This window comes from Delphinus delphis, chromosome 2 (genome assembly GCF_949987515.2).
Source record: "Delphinus delphis chromosome 2, mDelDel1.2, whole genome shotgun sequence".
In the NCBI taxonomy this organism is placed as follows: Eukaryota; Metazoa; Chordata; class Mammalia; order Artiodactyla; family Delphinidae; genus Delphinus; species Delphinus delphis.
This window is the reverse complement of record NC_082684.1, coordinates 46,128,950-46,147,029: the sequence shown is the minus strand read 5'-3', so window position 1 is coordinate 46,147,029 and position 18,080 is coordinate 46,128,950. Positions and strand designations below refer to the sequence as shown.

Sequence of the window (18,080 nt, the reverse complement as noted above, 5' to 3'; positions counted from 1 at the left end):
CAACATTTAAAAATCAGAATTAATGCAAAACAAAAGGCCCTATGATGAGCAAAATATCAAAAACTTAAATATAGCACTATGTTGCTGACTTACTGTTGCTTCAGGCTTCCTATGGCACTGCTTCCCATGCCACAAGGCACTGCTGATTCACTGCCTCCCATTAGGGCAGGGTAGGTAGTTCACACTAGTGGTATTATTTTCCATAGACCACTGCCCCTAACCAAAAACATGTCTTCCCCAGGCTTAGGTATTTGAAATTTCTCTGTTGCTCATTTTTCAGAATGAGAATTATGTGTGCTGTGGAGTAAACCCAAACAAGTCGTTTAAGAAGTTTATATAAAATGTCCACCCACCGATCCACTAACAGCAAATGAAAACAAAGAAGTAAAATGTTGTAAGAATATTGCATAGTTTTAAGTTTTACATTAAAATATATGTATGTTATGTGTGTATATTTTGTACACCACATAATTATGACATCTTCATTAGTAGCTAGCACGTTCCCTGACGGCTGGGGCCACGTGTCAATCCATCATCTTTTGGGCCTGACATAGAGTAGGTAGGTAAAGGTTTATTGAAAACTGAACTGTGGGAGAAGAAATACTGATCAGAAAAAAATCTGCAGAGACATCCGTTCCTTTAGTTAATATCGATTTGTCAAGCCATTTGCAAACGTCTTCCCCTTCCTGTATTGCTTTTAGCTCTCTCCAATTTTGGCCAACGGATCCATGTCCCGGGGTTAGGCTGCATTCTCACCTAGCCAGCTTCGAGGCCTGGCCCTAAAGACCGCAAGCGTAGGGAATCCAGAACCTGCCTTCAACCTTCTCTTCAGGAGACAAGTTAACAATTTCCGCCAGGGTGCCCAGAACGCCACCGGCCACTGGCGTTTCCTCCAGACTGCTCAGAACTCCGGAACATCGGGGCTCTTTCCTCCCGCCCACCGAGAGAAAACAGCCGCCCGGGAGCGAGCGCAAGGAACAGCCGCGCCGCCGGGGCCGGGCGGGCCGCAGTGCCACCCGGGCCCTGTAGGGAGCGCGCGCGGCCGGGCCCGGCCGACCAGAGGAGAGGCGGAGCGCGGGCGGGGGCAGCGCGCTCGAAGCTCTGCGCTTCCTGTTCCGGCGCCAGGAGGAGCCGCGCGCTGCTGGTGCTGCTGCCGCCCCCATCTCCGTCGCCGCTGCTGTCGGTCGGGCTGCGCTCAGTTCTTCAGCGATCAGTTCCCTCGGACCCATCGCCGCTTCTAGACCTTGCTGCGGGTTCGGATCTTGCCGGGTGAGGCTGCCTCGGCGCTGGCGGGGTCGTGGAGGGGAGCAAAGGAGCACGCCCAAGTGGGACGCGGGCGCAGTAACGGAGATGCCTGAGTCGCTTCTTTGGGGGCCGGGGGCTAAGGGTTTCTCCCTGTCGTCTTCCTCCCGGCTGCGGGATGTCGGCCCTCTCGCCCCCCAAGGAGAAGGCGTCGGAGGCGGGTGACGTCGCGCCCGATGGGTTTCTCCGCGCGTGACGTCAGGCCTGGCTGGGGGCGGGGCGGGGAGCGGCCTGGCCCCTCCCCCACCCCTTCCCGGGCAGGCGCGACCCGCTCGGAGGCCGGTTCGCTCCGGTTGATCCCGGACTCCTTTTGTTCGTTTGGCCCTTTAGGGCTGCCGGCCTCCCGCCCCTTGGCCCTGACCCCCTCCCCCACTCAGTAATTTCCAATGAAAGGGAGAGGGAGGCCTAAACAGATTCTTGGTGGAGTCTGTGACGCTAGTTTAAGATTTTTCGCATTGTGACGTTTTGGTCATTATTTTCTAGAGGAGTTGCTAGCAGATACCTTAGATGAATACCCATGACAGAAACGATGAGAAGTGTTGAGTTCTGTAATACTCCCTTTTTGTAGGATTTAGGAGCACTTGGTGGCTTTGGACCGTTTTCTTCTGAAAACCAAGCGTAGTGCTTTTAATAAATGAGGATTCTAATGTTGGAGCATCGAATCGTACTCACCTGACTGAAAAAAATTTTTTTTATAGCATTGCTACTAAAGAAATACTCGTACACGTGGTGGTTGTATGGGCCTCATTACATGGGAAGGTAGCCTTCAGAAATCTTTCAGAAGTTCTTTGTTTAGGAGTGTTCTTTGGGCAGGGAGAACAGACATTTTTCTTGCTACTGGTGTCTTGAACCTCCTATTCAAAATTAGTTTGTTTCAGAAACTTGAGCTGTGTGTACTAGAATGTCCTTTTCCCATCTCCAGGAGGAACGGAGACCCAGAGACAACCCCTTAACCGAAATCCTTGGGACCAGTGTGTTTTGGAATTCAGAAATCTTTGGATTTTATCTTTAGATTTTAGAAAGACAATAAGGTGCAAAGATGAGAGATCACACCAGCAGAGTCGGGGCAGCATCCTCTAATCCAACAGTAATATTTGTTCAGCGAATAGGGGAGAATTAATGGAAATTGTAAAATAGCCTCAGGTCAGGTTTTGCCACCAAGTAAGTTTTATGCCAGACCTGGGAGCATTTCTTTCATTTTTAGAGGTTTCTGAACTGAGAACTGTAGATAAAGGTTTGTGGACCTATCGTAGCAATTTGTAAAAGCTAACATTTGTTGAGTTTTCGCTATGTGCCAGACAGTGACCAAGAGAGTTGTTTATTATGTAAGTCTCACAGCAAATCTATGAAGTGGGTGCTACTCCTGTCTACTTTCACCTCTGGGGTTGGCACAGCTCAGCTTGTTCAGAGCCAGCCAGTGAAGTGCAGTGTTACGTAGTCTGTCATACTATTGGCGTTCACTCTTTTTAACCATAAGCAATATGCCCACACACAGAGGAGGACAAGATAATGTGTCTGTTTTCCGGGCACTTTTATTATAGGCACTTGATTTACCAGTCCCATTTAGTCTCTCCTGTTACTGGTCCGTTCTTTATAGTTGAAGTAACAGGTTCATTCAGGTGAGCTGACTCAGAGACATTCAAACCTTGGTCTAGAGACTCTCTGCTAAGGCTTTCATATTCCTCCATTTTCTACATTCTAACCAATTGGAAGTGCTTACACCAGGGGTCCCCAACCGCGAGGCCACGGACCCGTACGGACCCGCGCGTCCGTGGCCAGTTAGGAACCAGGCCGCACGGCAGGAGGTGAGCTGCGGTGAGCGAGCAAAGCTTCATCTGCCGCTCCCCATCGCTCGCATTACCGCCTGAGCCATCCCCTCCCCCCACCCCCGCTTCCGTGGAAAATTTGTTTTCCGTGAAACCGGCCCCTGGTGCTGAAAAGGTTGGGCACTGCTGGCTTACACTTCCCACAGATCCCTTGTCCCCCTCTCAGCTTTTGCACAAACTTCTCCTTTCCCTAGGGCCTATCGTAGCTCTTCACCTCATTGTTCTCCCAGACTGCAAAGGCACCACTCCTCGGGACTCCTTGTCTGATACTCCTTTCCTTGATTCCTTTAGGAGCTTTTTGAGGTGCTCCCATAGAGCCCTGCGCTTACCCCAGGTAACCTACTGTTTAAATGGTAGTTCTCCGCCATACTGTGAACGCCTTTAAGCGTTTATTCCACGCAATACTATTCATTTCCCCAAGGCCCAACGCAGTACCTGGCACCTATGTTCCAATAAGTATCTGAGTGTAGAAAATACGGCTGACATGAGGTTGTGGGAAAAAAAATTTTTTAATTACATGTTTTTAAGTAATTTAAAATGTTCAAAAACTTGTAGATCCCCAATTTCTTGAGTTGCCCAAATGTAAATTAGAGTGTATCTGATAAACGCCAATACTAAAATTTATCCTATATGCTCATTCAAAATTTATATTTTCAGTACAATATATTACCACTACTGTATCCTCTCTCCATACTAAACAAAACCATGCAAAAATCCTGATTTCCCTTAGTGACTCTTAATAAATGTGTTACTTGTTTATAACTGTAGATTATTAAATATTTTACTTATCTGTGAAGTAGTCGGGAATTATAACTGTTTTGCTGATGGGAAGATGGTCTCTGGTTAAAAAGTTTGCCTTTGTCAAAAGATTCAGATAAAAGGATTGGTGTCCATGTTTCATAACTGTGTAGTCCCATACTGTTTATGACTCCACTACAATTTGATGGCCTGTTGAAATATTCCTTTTCCAATAGTCACTAGTAATTTATGGAGTTCAACTTTTTTTAAACCTCCCCATGATGGAATTACCATTTTTACTCTAAAGGCCATACGCTTACAGAAATGTTTTACTTTTCTAGTGCATGTTGAAAGAAATTTTGTACTCTTGTTTTAAAATTGCTACTCAGAGAATACAATGATTGGGCTTCCCTGGTGGTGCAGTGGTTTAGAATCCACCTGCCAATGCAGGGGACATGGGTTCAAGCCCTGGTCCGGGAAGATCCCACACGCCGCGGAGCAACTAAACCCGTGCGCCACAACTACTGAGCCTGCACTCTAGAGCTCGGGAGCCACAACTACTGAGCCCTCGTGCCACAACTACTAAAGCCCACGCGCCTAGAGCCCATGGTCCGTAGCAGGAGAAGCCACCGCAGTGAGAAGCCCATGCACCGCAATGAAGAGTAGCCACTGCTTGCCACAACTAGAGGAAGCCCACACGCAGCAACAAAGACCCAACACAGCCAAAAATTTAAAAAAATAAAAATACAGTGATTATTCTTCACACATGTACTGCCATAAAGTATTAACAGAAAGTTTTGGAAGTGATAGCTTTAGATTATTCTGAAAAGAAAATTAAAATCTTACTTGATTTTACACTTTTTTTTCCTAGTTCAAGGTTGCATTGGCCTCATCTTAATTAGCATAATCCATATGTTTGAGAATCGTTTTTTAGAAAATCTAGGGTTTGGAGAATCCCCTGGCTGTCCATTGGTTAGGACTTGGCACTTTCATTGCTGGGATCCCAGGTTCAATCCCTGGTGGGGAAGCTAAGATTCCACAAGCCACGCGGCACGGCCAAAAAAAAGAAATAAGAAAACCTAGGGGTTTTTGTGGTGTTTTTTTTTTTTACATTCTGCAACTCTTCTCATATTGGAATAGTGATGTCCAACTCTATTTTTTATTTTTTTATTTTTTATTTTTTTGCGGTACGCGGGCCTCTCACTGTTGTGGCCTCTCTAGCTGCGGAGCACAGGCTCCGGACGCACGGGCCCAGCCGCTCCGCGGCATGTGGGATCCTCCCGGACCGGGGCACGAACCCGCGTCCCCTGCATCGGCAGGCGGACTCCCAACCACTGCGCCAACAGGGAAGCCCCCAACTCTATTTTTTAACCTTTTTATGATGAAAGTATTCTCCAAGTAATAAATTGGAATGTTTCCAATTAATATGAACACTGTTTATCCTAGGCATGGAGAGCAGGTCACTTTACTATGCAGTTCTGTAGAACAGGAAGTGACTTATTTCTAATCCCTTTGGTCAGGGCTTTATTATTTCCTCTGTCTTCCAGGATTTGATTTTGAATTTAAACTTTTGAAAGCCAGAGTTGTGAATCAGTTTGATATTATTAACTAATGGAATATATTTTAATGTAATGCTATGATTAATTAACTATAGTTTTTCAAAAACTAAGAGGGAGATGAGTAATTCTGAAAACGCAAACTGTAAGACCACGTGAAATTCATTGAGTTGCTTAGTTGGTTAGGTTTTCTGCTCCAGAATTAGTGTGAACTTTGATACGGAACTATTTTCTGTTTCGAAAAGGCTCACCCTGTTTGAAAAGAATGTTAGTCTTAGGTAGACTTTAAACTTGTGCATGGATAAACTTTAGTCCTAAGAATTTACTATTGTGTGATGTGACATTTTAGTATAAAACAAACCTTAACATGGGAATGACTAGGTAATTGTATTTGCTATACATTCATGATGTGTTTTTTAATATTATGAATTAAGAGCAGGGTTATAGCAGTTGCAGCAGTAGGCTTCCTGTTCATTTTCTTTATCATTCCTCATGATAACCAAATCATAAATAATAAAATTGTAAATGCAAGGATGGCTCAATATTAAGCAATATATATGTAACTATATTGTGATTGATGGGACAAAGGAGAAGAACTGCAAGATCAACTCATTAGATGCCAAAAAAAATCATCTGAAGAAATTCAGTGTTGGATTTTTTATTTTTAACTAGCAAAATAGGAATAAATAAGTTTAGCAAAATAGGCATAGATAGAAACTTCCTTACTGTAATTTTTTTTAAATCTCAAAACTAAAAATGAGTCATATATAAACATTAGAAGCATTGCCAGGAGAGTTGAGAAGAAGACTGCTGTGCTCACACTATCTTATTTAATATTTCATTGTTTAAGTCCTAGCTTAGGCCAAAGAGAAAAGAGGTGTAAATACTGCAAAGAGAAGGTAAAATGATTTTTTGCTAATGACATAATCCTTTATCTGCAGATTCCAGAGAGTCAACTGAGAGACTTTCAGGATAAAATAATTCAATAATGTCACTGCTTACAAAAGTAACACACTAAAATTTGAAAGGCTTTCCCATATATGAACAACCAATTAGAAAATATAATGGAAGAACCAATTTACAACCACAAGAAAACGTTTACCATTTAGAAATCTAACTCAAAAAATGTGTAGGAGTCTTGATTTTTAAAAACTGAGTGGGGACTTCCCTGGTGGCGCAGTGGTTGGGAATCCGCCTGCCAATGCAGGGGACATGGGTTCGAGCCCCGGTCCGGGAAAATCCCACATGCCGCGGAGCAACAAAGCCCGTGTGCCACAACTACTGAGCCTGCACTCTAGAGCCCATGAGCCACAACTGCTGAGCCCATGTGCCACAACTACTGAAGCCCGCGTGCCTAGAGCCCGTGCTCCGCAACAAGAGAAGCCACCGCAATAAGAAGCCCATGCACCGCAACGAAGAGTAGCCCCCGCTACCAGCAACTAGAGAAAGCCCGCACGCAGCAATGAAGACCCAACGCAGCCAAAAGTAAAATAAATAAATTTATTTTAAAAAAAATAACTACTGAGTGATAATAAATGACAGTGATGGGAACTAGAAAGACATACCTTGTTCTTGAATGGGAATATTTTATACTTTAAATGTATGAAATGTCCCCTAAATTAATCTGTAAATTTAATGTTTTTTTGTTGTGTTGTTGTGTTTTGTTTGTTTTGTTTTTTTACAAAATGATCTAGAAAAAAATAAGCATGAAAATATTCAGGAAAATCTGAAATAAACAGTAATAGTAGGTCATAAAATTTGTTTAAAATTTAAAGCTGCCCTGATAAGATGAGATGTTATAGTGTGGATCAGTAGGAAAGAATAGAGTTCACAATACCTTTGGGAAATGATGGAGGCTCTATGACTTGGTGGTTAAGAGCCTTGGCTCTGGGGGCTTCCCTGGTGGCGCAGTGGTTAAGAATCCGCCTGCCAATGCAGGGGACAGGGGTTTGAGCCCTGGTCCAGGAAGATCCCACGTGCCACAGAGCAACTAAGCCCAAGCACCACAACTACTGAAGCCCACGCACATAGAGCCCGTGCTCCACAACAAGAGAAGCCACTACAATGAGAAGCCAGTGCACCGCAATGAAGAGTAGCCCCCGCTTGCCGCAACTAGAGAAGAAGCCCGCGCACAGCAATGAAGACCCAATGCAGCCAAAAATACATAAATAAATTTATTTAAAAAAAAAAAAAAGAAGAATCTGCCTGCCAATGCAGGGGACACAGGTTCGAGCCCTGGTCCGGGAAGATCCCACATGCTGCGGAGCAACCAAGCCCATGCACCACAACTACTGAGCCTGCGTGCCTAGAGCCTGTGCTCCACAACGAGAGAAGCCCACACACCGCCAAGAAGAGTAGCCCCTGCTCACCACAGCTAGAGAAAGCCCATGCACAGCAATGAAGACCCAACACAGCCAAAAATAAATAAGTAAAATAAATAAATTTATTTAAAATATATATTTAAAAAACAAAAAAAAGAGCCTTGGCTCTGCAGTCAGACGATACCTGGATTTGAATCTCTTCTCTGCTTGTCACGAGCTCTGACCTTAAACAGGGTAACTTGCTAAGCTTCCTTTTCTCCAGCTGTACACTGGGAGTGGTAATAGAATCTGCATCTATTAAACGAGATTATACACCTAAAGCACTTAGCATGGTGCCTGTTCCATGATATATTTACATATATGTGTGTATGTATGTATATACAGTGTTTGTTGTCAATAGCAACTGTATAATGTGTTAAAGGTAGCTTGTCAAATGGGTTCAAGCCCTGGTCCGGGAAGATCCCACATGCTGTGGAGCAACTAAGCCTGTGCGCCACAACTGCTGAGCCTGCGCTATGGAGCCTGTGCTATGGAGCCTGTGCTCCGCAACAAGAGAAGCTCCCCCTCACCGCAACTAGAGAAAAGCCCATGCACAGCAACGAAGACCCAACGCAGCCAAAAATAAAAATAAATAAATAATAAATAAATTTTTTAAAAAAAGTAGCTTGTCAAGTCTGTTGAAATAAGATAGATTATTCAGTAATTGTTGTTTGAAAGAACAGAAAGATTTTAAACAAGTTAAACCATAGAAGTACTATTAGAGGCATAGGTGAATTTTTTTTTGTCTCATATGACAGACATCTAATTTCCTTAATGTCTTACAATGCATTAAAAAAAAGATGTACTACTAAGTAGTAAAATGATCAAAGTCAAAATAGAGTTCATACTGTGTTATTCTATTGATGTGAAGTCAAGGAACAAGCGAAAACTAAGAAAGTGATTGCTGAGTGGTAAAGGGGAATTGATTGGAATGTGGCATGAGTAAACCTATGGAGTGAAGGAAATGTTCTGTCTTGGATGGTTACAGGGGCATATGCAACTGTCAGAGCTTGTTTACCTGAACACTGATCCGTGCGTTTTATTGAAAGTGAATTATACTTCAGTTATAAAAATTGATAAAAGTGGTCCAAGGGCATGAGCATATTCACAGAAAAAGAAGTCTAAATGTGGTATTAAATTTAAATGGTGCTCTACTTTCCACTTAAAGAAATGTAAGTTAAAACAAGATGCCAATTTTTAACCTATTATAATGGAAAATGATTTATAAATTTAATAACATCCAGTGGTGAAGAGGAGTTTTAAAAAGGTAGAGTGTAAATTGGCATGGGCTTTTTGAGATGGATCTTAGATGACTTTACCTGTTGACTATGTATTTCACTTCTGTACTTTTTCCTGGTGATAGACTCGAAAAGATAGGTGTTTAAAGATGTTCACTGTGTCATTGTTTAAAACAATTCAAACTGTGAACAACCTAAACTGCCACCAACTTGAGACTGTAAACTAAATTATGGATCACTTTTATATGATGTGCAGCCAGTAAAAAGGGATGAAGTTTACAGAGGTGTATGAACTATTATGGAAATGTTTCCTATATAAAGAAAATCATTATATAAATGATTAAGATTCCATTTAAGTAAAAATAGTGTATGCATAGTTCCTTAAAGAATATATAAGAAATTAAACACTGGTTTTGAAATATTCCTTCTTTCTTTTTTTTTCTTTTTTTTTTTTTTTTTGTTTGTTTGGTCTTGTTTTTAGGAAAATGTCTGATGAATTTTCGGTAAGTTGATGCATTTACTCTTCATAAGTTTTTTGGCTCTTAGAAAAAAGACATGGTCCTAACTGTGGGCCCTAAGTCTTCCAATGTAAAAGAGATGCATTTTGTGATTCTTGGTTTTTGTTTTTGTTTTTGTTTTTTTAGCATGTGGTTTTGATAGATGATTTGCCCTAATTTACTTAGCTATGTTTGAAAATGCATTCTGTCGTATTTATTTCTTTATGAATCCTTAAGTAAAAAATTTTTTAAAGGGTTACTTCTGTTCTCTTTTAACCTGATAGTGTTAATAATAGCCAACATTTATTGAAAATTACATACCAGGCACTGTGTTAAGTGCGTTAAATGAGTTATCTCATTTAGGCCTCAGGTTAACCCTAAACTGTTTTGAAAATGAGGAAACTGAAGCTCAGAGAGGGTATATAACTTGTTTGAGGTAAAGCCAGAATCGAGATCACACTGTGTTAATCAGTTGTATTTAGAAAACTTGAGCTTCTCTGAGGAATTTGCATTGTAAAGCTGCTGTTTGAGGTAACTCCTAAATTTTGTATTAAATGAGTTGTTTTTTAAAAAACTGAACAGCTTGGCTTTTGAAGAATCCCTGACCCTATAGCTTACTATCCTTTATGGGTTTGTAATTATGTTTGGCATTGCTTGTCCCTGAATAAGGTCAGTAAGACACGCCTGTTTTGTATTCCAGTTGGCAGATGCGCTACCTGAACACTCCCCTGCCAAAACCTCTGCTGTGAGCAATACAAAACCCGGCCAACCTCCTCAAGGCTGGCCAGGTTCCAACCCTTGGAATAACCCAAGTGCTCCACCTTCTGTGCCATCTGGACTCCCACCAAGTGCAACACCCTCCACTGTGCCTTTTGGACCAGCACCAACAGGAATGTATCCCTCTGTGCCTCCCACCGGACCACCTCCAGGACCCCCTGCACCCTTTCCTCCTTCTGGACCATCATGCCCCCCACCTGGTGGTCCTTATCCAGCCCCAACTGTGCCAGGCCCTGGCCCCACAGGGCCATATCCGACACCAAATATGCCCTTTCCAGAGCTTCCAAGACCCTATGGTGCGCCCACAGATCCAGCTGCAGCTGGTCCTTTAGGTCCATGGGGATCCATGTCTTCTGGACCTTGGGCACCAGGAATGGGAGGGCAGTATCCTACCCCTAATATGCCATATCCATCTCCAGGGCCGTATCCCGCCCCTCCTCCTCCCCAAGCACCAGGGGCTGCACCACCTGTTCCATGGGGCACTGTTCCACCAGGAGCCTGGGGACCACCAGCGCCATATCCTGCCCCTGCAGGATCATATCCCACACCAGGACTCTATCCCAGTCCCAACAATCCTTTTCAAGTGCCTTCAGGACCTTCCGGTGCTCCACCGATGCCCGGTGGCCCCCATGTGAGTGTTTAATTTGTTATTTAACATGCAGTAATAGTCCCATAAGCACAACTGAAAGATTGTCTCCACTTTCGGATGGAAGATTAGAAAGCTTTTAAACCTTTTTTAAAAAGTGTGTGTATATTAAAAAAGAGTAACTTTCAAACTTCAGGTAAACTTAGGTAAAGCATTTAAAAGGATGAAAACAATATTCCTGGTACTAAAAATAGAAAAATTCCCCAAATATCCCCAAAGACTTTGTAATGTAGTAAGCAGTGTCCTCAACAGCATCCTTGAGGTAAACTCAAAGATGTGTTTCATTGGATTTTTTTTTTTTTTTAACATTTCTCAGTACTGTTTTATAGCATCACACCAAAGCACAAGTTCACTAAAAGTAATCTCTGCCAGTCTGGCTAGATATAGAGGTAGATTTTTAGAGAATCCAGGGCAGTGAATGTGTAACGTTGCCCATCTTTCACGCAACTGTCCATAGTGTTTCTCAGCCAACGTTTTGTTAGATCCTTAACAGTACTGATCTCAAGATTATACCAATCTCTGCATTGCCAATTATATGTAATGCTGTGTGCTTTACTGTCAGCCAGGCTGGAGTAGGGTTGACATCTTAGTTGAGGACCCTTTCTTGGGCGTATGACCAAATAGAAAAGCACCCTGTTTCCCTATGAACTGAGCCAAGTCAGATGCTCCATAGGGGCGAAAAAATCTATTTATTCTTAACAAAGTACTAATCAGATCTCCAGCCAGATTAATCAAACATCCACCTCAATTGTAAAGGAGAAATACCTTAATAAAGTGCCCCTAAAACTTCTTTTCATTAGTGTAACTTTTTGCTCTCTATATATTGTCTTAAAAAATTATTTTTGTAAATTGTATGCCAGAATAAGTGAGATGATTAGCTGTTTGGCTTTATTAAGCAATAAGTTTATTTTAAGCCACAGCAAGGAGTTAATCAACTCCATTTACAAAATCTAGAAGTTTACTTTTTCTTTTTTCTATTGCAGTCTTACCATTAAGTTAACAATGGATGAAGAGATGACGCTTTGCTTTTTGAAGTACATATATATATATGCACTTGAATGCATATATAAAAATTGCTGTTTCACTATTCTTAGAGGGCATTCATGAAAGAACAACTCTTGCACCTCTCAGAAGATATCTGCCTCTTGTGCTTGGATGTATAGTACATCTGATGGAAACAATCAGATAAAAATGTAAAAGTAAATCATTCAAATGTGATTTTTATTCGGTTTTTATGGAAAGTTAAAGTAATTAAGTATATTGAATAGCTCTTTGATACAATTTGTTTAAAACAAATTTTCGATTTGTTTAAATTATGAAACTAAATACTTATCACTTTTTCCCCTAAATAAACACACTTTGAAAACAATCACATTGTCATAATTTAAACAAATGATGCCTCTCAACATCTTGAGCTGCTCTATCTATAGGATAAATAAACCTGGTCCTTCTGAGGTTATCTTTTGGATATACATTTTAAAACTTGGTAATTATTGTCAGATGTTGAGTTCATTTTTATCCTTGAGCTTTTAGTAAAAACTTCATTTTGAGTTCCACCTGATTTATTTTTAGCCATATGGGTCATACAGCTCTAAAATCTGCCCTTTATGGAAACTGTTTTCTTTTTAATGCAGGCTAACATGTATATGTAAATTATATTCTTAGAGAATTGGTGATCTCTTTGTACTTGTAGAATAGATTATGATGTGTCCATATTACTTCGGAAAGAGCTCAAGGACGGAAATATTTCTCTCCTTTGTCTTGAACCTCAAACTAGAAGAGACCCTAGGAACTGCTTCATAGTAACAAGTAATTTGCAGTCCTACAAAACACTCTTCTACAGGAGTCTTCCTGTAGTCCCCTCCCCCTCGGTTCTTTAGAAGGAGCACTTCCCTTCATTCCATCCTGATGCAGAAAACTGGCACACTCTAGGGGTCTATCACAAACACAGAAGTTATGTTTAGAGAACCTTAGTCATACAGACATGACTGTTCTTTTTGTACAAGCGTGATCGAAACACGTTACGTCTTGCAAAGTCTGGTTAAGCTATGTCATCGTCTCTTGCATAGTTTTCCTGGATCTGTTTGTAACGTGCTTATGGCTGACAGTTCAGTTCTGTATTTGTTGACAGGTAAGACAGGTAAATAGGTAGAAGAATGAGTGCCATCCTCAAAAATTATTCTCTAGCTGTGACACTGAGGATAATCATAAAGTGTAGATCTCTGCAATTGAGTTTAAAGCAGTGTGACTGTGTTACTTAAAAATAAGTGGTGTTTGTAACCTCCAGAATAGCTTTTTGGCACCTTATCTTTAAATCCGATTTTTAGATTTGGGATAGAACTGACCATGTTATTTGTCAAATTTTGAATGTATTCATTAGGTTCCTAAAATGTATTGTGACTTTCTTGACCAGTATATGAGAGATTTATGCTGGAGCTCTTACCTTTGCTTAGAAATAAAATATTTAGTAGTTTACTTCTCTTACAGTTAAAATGTCAAGAATGCCAAATGCTGCCAATTTAATGGTTTGATAGCTACCTCCTTTTAAGAAAGCAAGATTGTCACCTTTGAGAGGAACATTCAGTCTTTAGGCCTCCCTTAAGTAGATGATAGATTCAGGCTTTCAGAATTGAAACTAATCTGTTTAGATATTTTCAGACTGGGGAATGTTAGACAGCCCTTTCACAGTGGCACAGTCTTTCTTTCACTTCTTTGCAGGGACAAGTGGCAGCTATCTGCAACACTCTTGGAATCTGTTGTAGCCTTCAGTTTATAAGGCAGTAGCCTTAGAAGGTGTCATAGCTTAACTTATCAATCAATATCATAATGTCAGCTAACTCTGGAGGGATGAAAGGCAAAGTGAGATGGCAGCAAAGATATCTCTCCTTTTGGTTATTTTGGTTGTCCTACCTTGGAATAAGTTGACAACTCTGGCTTTAGATAAAATATTTAACACTAGAGAGGATAACGTTTGACTACAAGAAGAATAGGTAGCAAGTTTGGGAATCTCTTATTGTGGAGACCATTTACTATCAGAGAAAATCTTATGCTAAAGGATTTAAAGGGCCATGAATACAAGATTTGGAATTATTACCCCTTATAAGTATATCAACTGCTGGTGACCCATACTGCCCAGTGTGTCCTAGATGATACTGCCGTTTTAAACTTGGCTTTTTGAGGATTTTCCAACTGATTTTTGGGAAATTTTTTTTAAATATAAGAATTGAAATCAAAGGGAATAGAATTTACTTTTACATTCTTTTTAATTTTCAAGCATCATTTCTCAACTTGAGGGAGGGGCATCTCAATTCTTGTGGGTACTTGGGGGCAAAAGGTATTTTTAGGTTCAGGGTGGAGTTAAGAAAAGCAGAAGTTGTTTCAAGGGAGGAATGGAGGAAAGCATCTAAGAAGGTTTTTGTCTTTACAAGGGAATAATGTTGCTTTTAAAACAAGTTATGCTAGGCTGAGATTGGTTTGTGGAAGAGACTGCTTGTTAGAAAGTATGTTTGGTCTTAAAGGGATATGAAGTACGGAATATGCTGCCATTTGGACTTTCAGAGCAGGAATTTTAAGATAAATTTGATGGAGATAGTTGAGATGTGTTGAGAAATAGTGTCTCTGAAGTTAGAATCTTAGATTTTGAGCCTAAAAATGACAATGAAAAATTAAAGTATAGACCTTAGGTCCTCATTCACACACTCAGTCCTCGAGAATGAAGGCTCCTTAAAGGAGTGCTTACAATGCCTTGGGTTGTCTGAACTGGACCCGGCCTGACACTTTTTCATGCTTTTGAAGATGGCTGTTTACAGCTGTGACTCCATAGCCCTGTTTTCTGTAAAGTAATATATTGATTATTTGGGAATAGACAATACATTTTTTTAATTACCCAAGGGCCTCCTTCATTCTTTGTCAGTTTTACTGTTTATTGTTTTCAGTAGAGAATAATAAAAGGGCAGAGAAGAAAGGGGGTGAATTTTGGGCCTTGGTCTGTCATACCACTACAATGGGATACTAGAATATTTTCTAGGAAAGAAGTCAGTTTTTCCCCTGCTGTTTTTACCTCACAGTTATTAGTGCTACCTGTTGTAGTCAGATGTACAGCTTTTGAAACTATTCGTGTGTATCAACATAGCTCTACTCAGAGTTTCAGTTAAAATACTGTGCCTAGTTTGCATATCAATCAGTTGCCTACACTTCCAAAAGATTCGTGCCAATGTCTTCCTTCCTCACCCTGAATAATCTAGTGCTAGATTTATAAAATGCCTGGTTTATAACCTTGGAAATTCAACCTAAGCACAGACCTTCAAGTGTTCAAGTTTTTGAAAAGCGTAAGGCTTGCTTCAGATGAATCACACTGATCCACTGTACTGTGCATAGAAAGTGGTGGGTGGCTTTCAGGGAAGACTATAATTTTATCTTAATAAAGCAATATTTAGTATTGAAGACAGACACTGTTTTATTTTCAGAATTCTGCCAAGTATAACAAAAATTGCCAATAAAATAATCAGTATTAAAGAAATGGCCATGCAAGCTTCTGGCAATAGACAGCATCTGAAAACTGCATTCATTCAGCAGACACTCAGATGTCAATGATCCAGGTGCTTTGCCAGATGCCAGAGATACAGAGACGAAGAGAATGCCTGTCTTTCAGAGGCTTACAGCCTAGGGGGAGGCATTACAGAATTGATGAGTACATCCAGTATTAGTTTACCTGGACAAACATATTTTAGTATTGCCGCTGGTGGAATTTATAGACTAGCCTTTGAGCATTTAAAGAACAAAGTAGGGCATACCTTTTTTTAAAGTAAGAAAATGCTTTCAAGACTGTAGAGTTTGTCAGTGCAACTGTCAAGAGTGCAAAGTAATGGGATGTTTTTCCTGTAATTTTCCCCTGGATAAAGGCACTTTCACTGCCTGTCACTGATTAGTAGATCCTGATTTATTGCCATTAAGTAAACTTGACTTCTTATGCGTGTTCTATAAAGCATTTTTTTTCTTGATATTTTTGTATTTTTTCTTGATATTGTGATTTTTTTCATTGACTTAATAATGACAAATTTAATGTATGTAATTGTCTATGCATTTTAAGTTAAACTGCCTAAAATGTGATTTGACACATACACATTTGTTTGTATTATGAACTGTAAGCAATCTGTTTGAGATGTTAGGTTTTATCACCTGCTGCTGTATTTGTAAACAAAGACAAATGTTGCTTTAAGACGTAATTATAATTAGGAATAGTCTATGGATGTGATACTTGATATTTTTTAAGATAAACTTGTTTGCTTTTGTGTATTACACCTGAAAAGTTTTTTTTTTTAATGTATTTTCATGGTTTCACAGTTTTTCCATTTCTTTTAATCTTTAAGCCCAATTCTGGGCTTCCCAGAGCAAGTCCAAAGCTTGATTAACTGCAAATTTGTTGTCATAAAGAGAGAAAGAAAAACAGCCCGAGACATCCCTCTGTATGTGATCTGCCATTCACTAAGGCATTTAAACAGGCTGCCTGGGAACAACCCCTCCTCCACAAACCATCTTTCAGCAACACATTGTCCACTGTGAGGATTTCCTTTTCTCCCTTCAAGGCTAGCCTTGCTTTGTAACCAAGTTATCTACACATGAAGTCAGGGACCTTTCCCTATCTGCCCCTGCTGCCACCACCCCGCTTTCTTTTATGAAAGAAAATAACCACATTATTAAACTTGGTATATAGTTGCTGTTTTCTTTCCACAGGAAAAGGTTTGCTAACCTTTCTTGAAACCCATTGTGCGTGGGGCTATAAACAAGTGAATAATTTGTGGTATATTCTGTTTTCGGAAAGGATTTCTGCTTTTTGCCTTTGGACAAAAAAAACATAAATTTTTAAAGTTGCATTTGATGTCTTAACGTATCTCCTAAAAGTACCCACCTAAAGTGGAGCTGTGAAATAGGTATTGAAATATAAGATCACTCTGGAGCAGGGCTGGGGGTTTCCCATCGTGAAATGACATTCCTTTGACCAACACATTCTTGCCTGGGTACCTGACACAAGCAAGTTCTTTTTTTACCACCATTTTAAAACTTAGCACTAGTCCTTTTGCAACAGTCCTTTTGCAAAATAGAATCCTAACTATAAGCTCATTTATTTTAGATAAGACAAGGCAATAGAATTCTAATACCAGAAGAGAATTTGGGCCTTCTCATAGAGTTTGTTCCTATCGCATTTGAACAGTATTCTCAATGAGGGCAGGTTTTTATGTTGATGCATTAAACAATTTCTTTTCATACTGTATCTTGCAGTTCTCTGGGATTCCCAGAATGAGGAGGAGACAAAGCAGGTTCAGCTTAGTTCCTCTCTGCTTTCTCTAGAGCAGTTCCACTGTATGGCAGTTTGGGCTGCCATAACAAAATATCATAGACTGGGTGGCTTAAACAGTATAAATTCTTATGGTTCTGGAAGCTAGGAAGTCCACGATCAAGGCGCTAGCTAGTTCAGTTCTCAGTTTCGATGAGAGCTCTTCCTGGCTTGCAGACGGCTCCTCACTGTTTCCTCCCATGTGGAGAGAGAAGCAAGCTCTCAGTTGTCCCCTTTTATACAGACACTAATCCCATCATAAAGGCCCCATCTCCAAATACCATCATGTTGCAGGTTAGGACTTAAACACGGATTAGGGTGGCAGGGGCACAATTTGGTTCATAGCACTTACAGATAAGGTGTTTGAGGGGACACAAAGTTTTGCTGCTTTTAAATTCTTAAAAACTATTGTAGATGACCACATCTCCTAGTTGAGGTTAGCTAAAATCAATCGAATCTCCATCCATCTAGAATTCTAAGCTATGCTTAAAGTGTTAGTGTCACACAAGAAAAGAGGATTATTTAACATAAGTTCTTGCTCTGCCTTGTTTTATATTAGGCCTTATTTTTTAAGATGGTCATTTGGATGAGCATTCCTTAAAGATAGGTAGGTAGATTTAAAAGACAGCCTTTTTTTTTTTAGGGATAAGGAAATCTTTAAAAGAGGTTAAGTAGGGCTTCCCTGGTGGCGCAGTGGTTGAGAGTCCGCCTGCCGACGCAGGGGACACGGGTTCATGACCCGGTCCGGGAAGATCCCACATGCCGCGGAGTGGCTGGGCCCATGAGCCATGGCCACTGAGCCTGCG

At 40.7% G+C, this 18,080-nt stretch overlaps 1 protein-coding gene across 1 annotated transcript; it reads left to right on the top strand.

The window, feature by feature from the left end:
* Positions 1–1,116: 1,116 nt before the first annotated feature.
* On the top strand, positions 1,117–16,941 carry MAPK1IP1L (mitogen-activated protein kinase 1 interacting protein 1 like). Its single transcript, XM_060004524.1, has 4 exons — positions 1,117–1,269; positions 9,502–9,523; positions 10,218–10,925; positions 11,924–16,941. The coding sequence occupies exons 2-4, from the start codon at positions 9,506–9,508 to the stop codon at positions 11,933–11,935; spliced, it is 738 nt and encodes a 245-aa protein (XP_059860507.1). The 5' UTR covers positions 1,117–1,269; positions 9,502–9,505; the 3' UTR covers positions 11,936–16,941.
* The last annotated feature ends 1,139 nt before the right edge of the window (positions 16,942–18,080 follow it).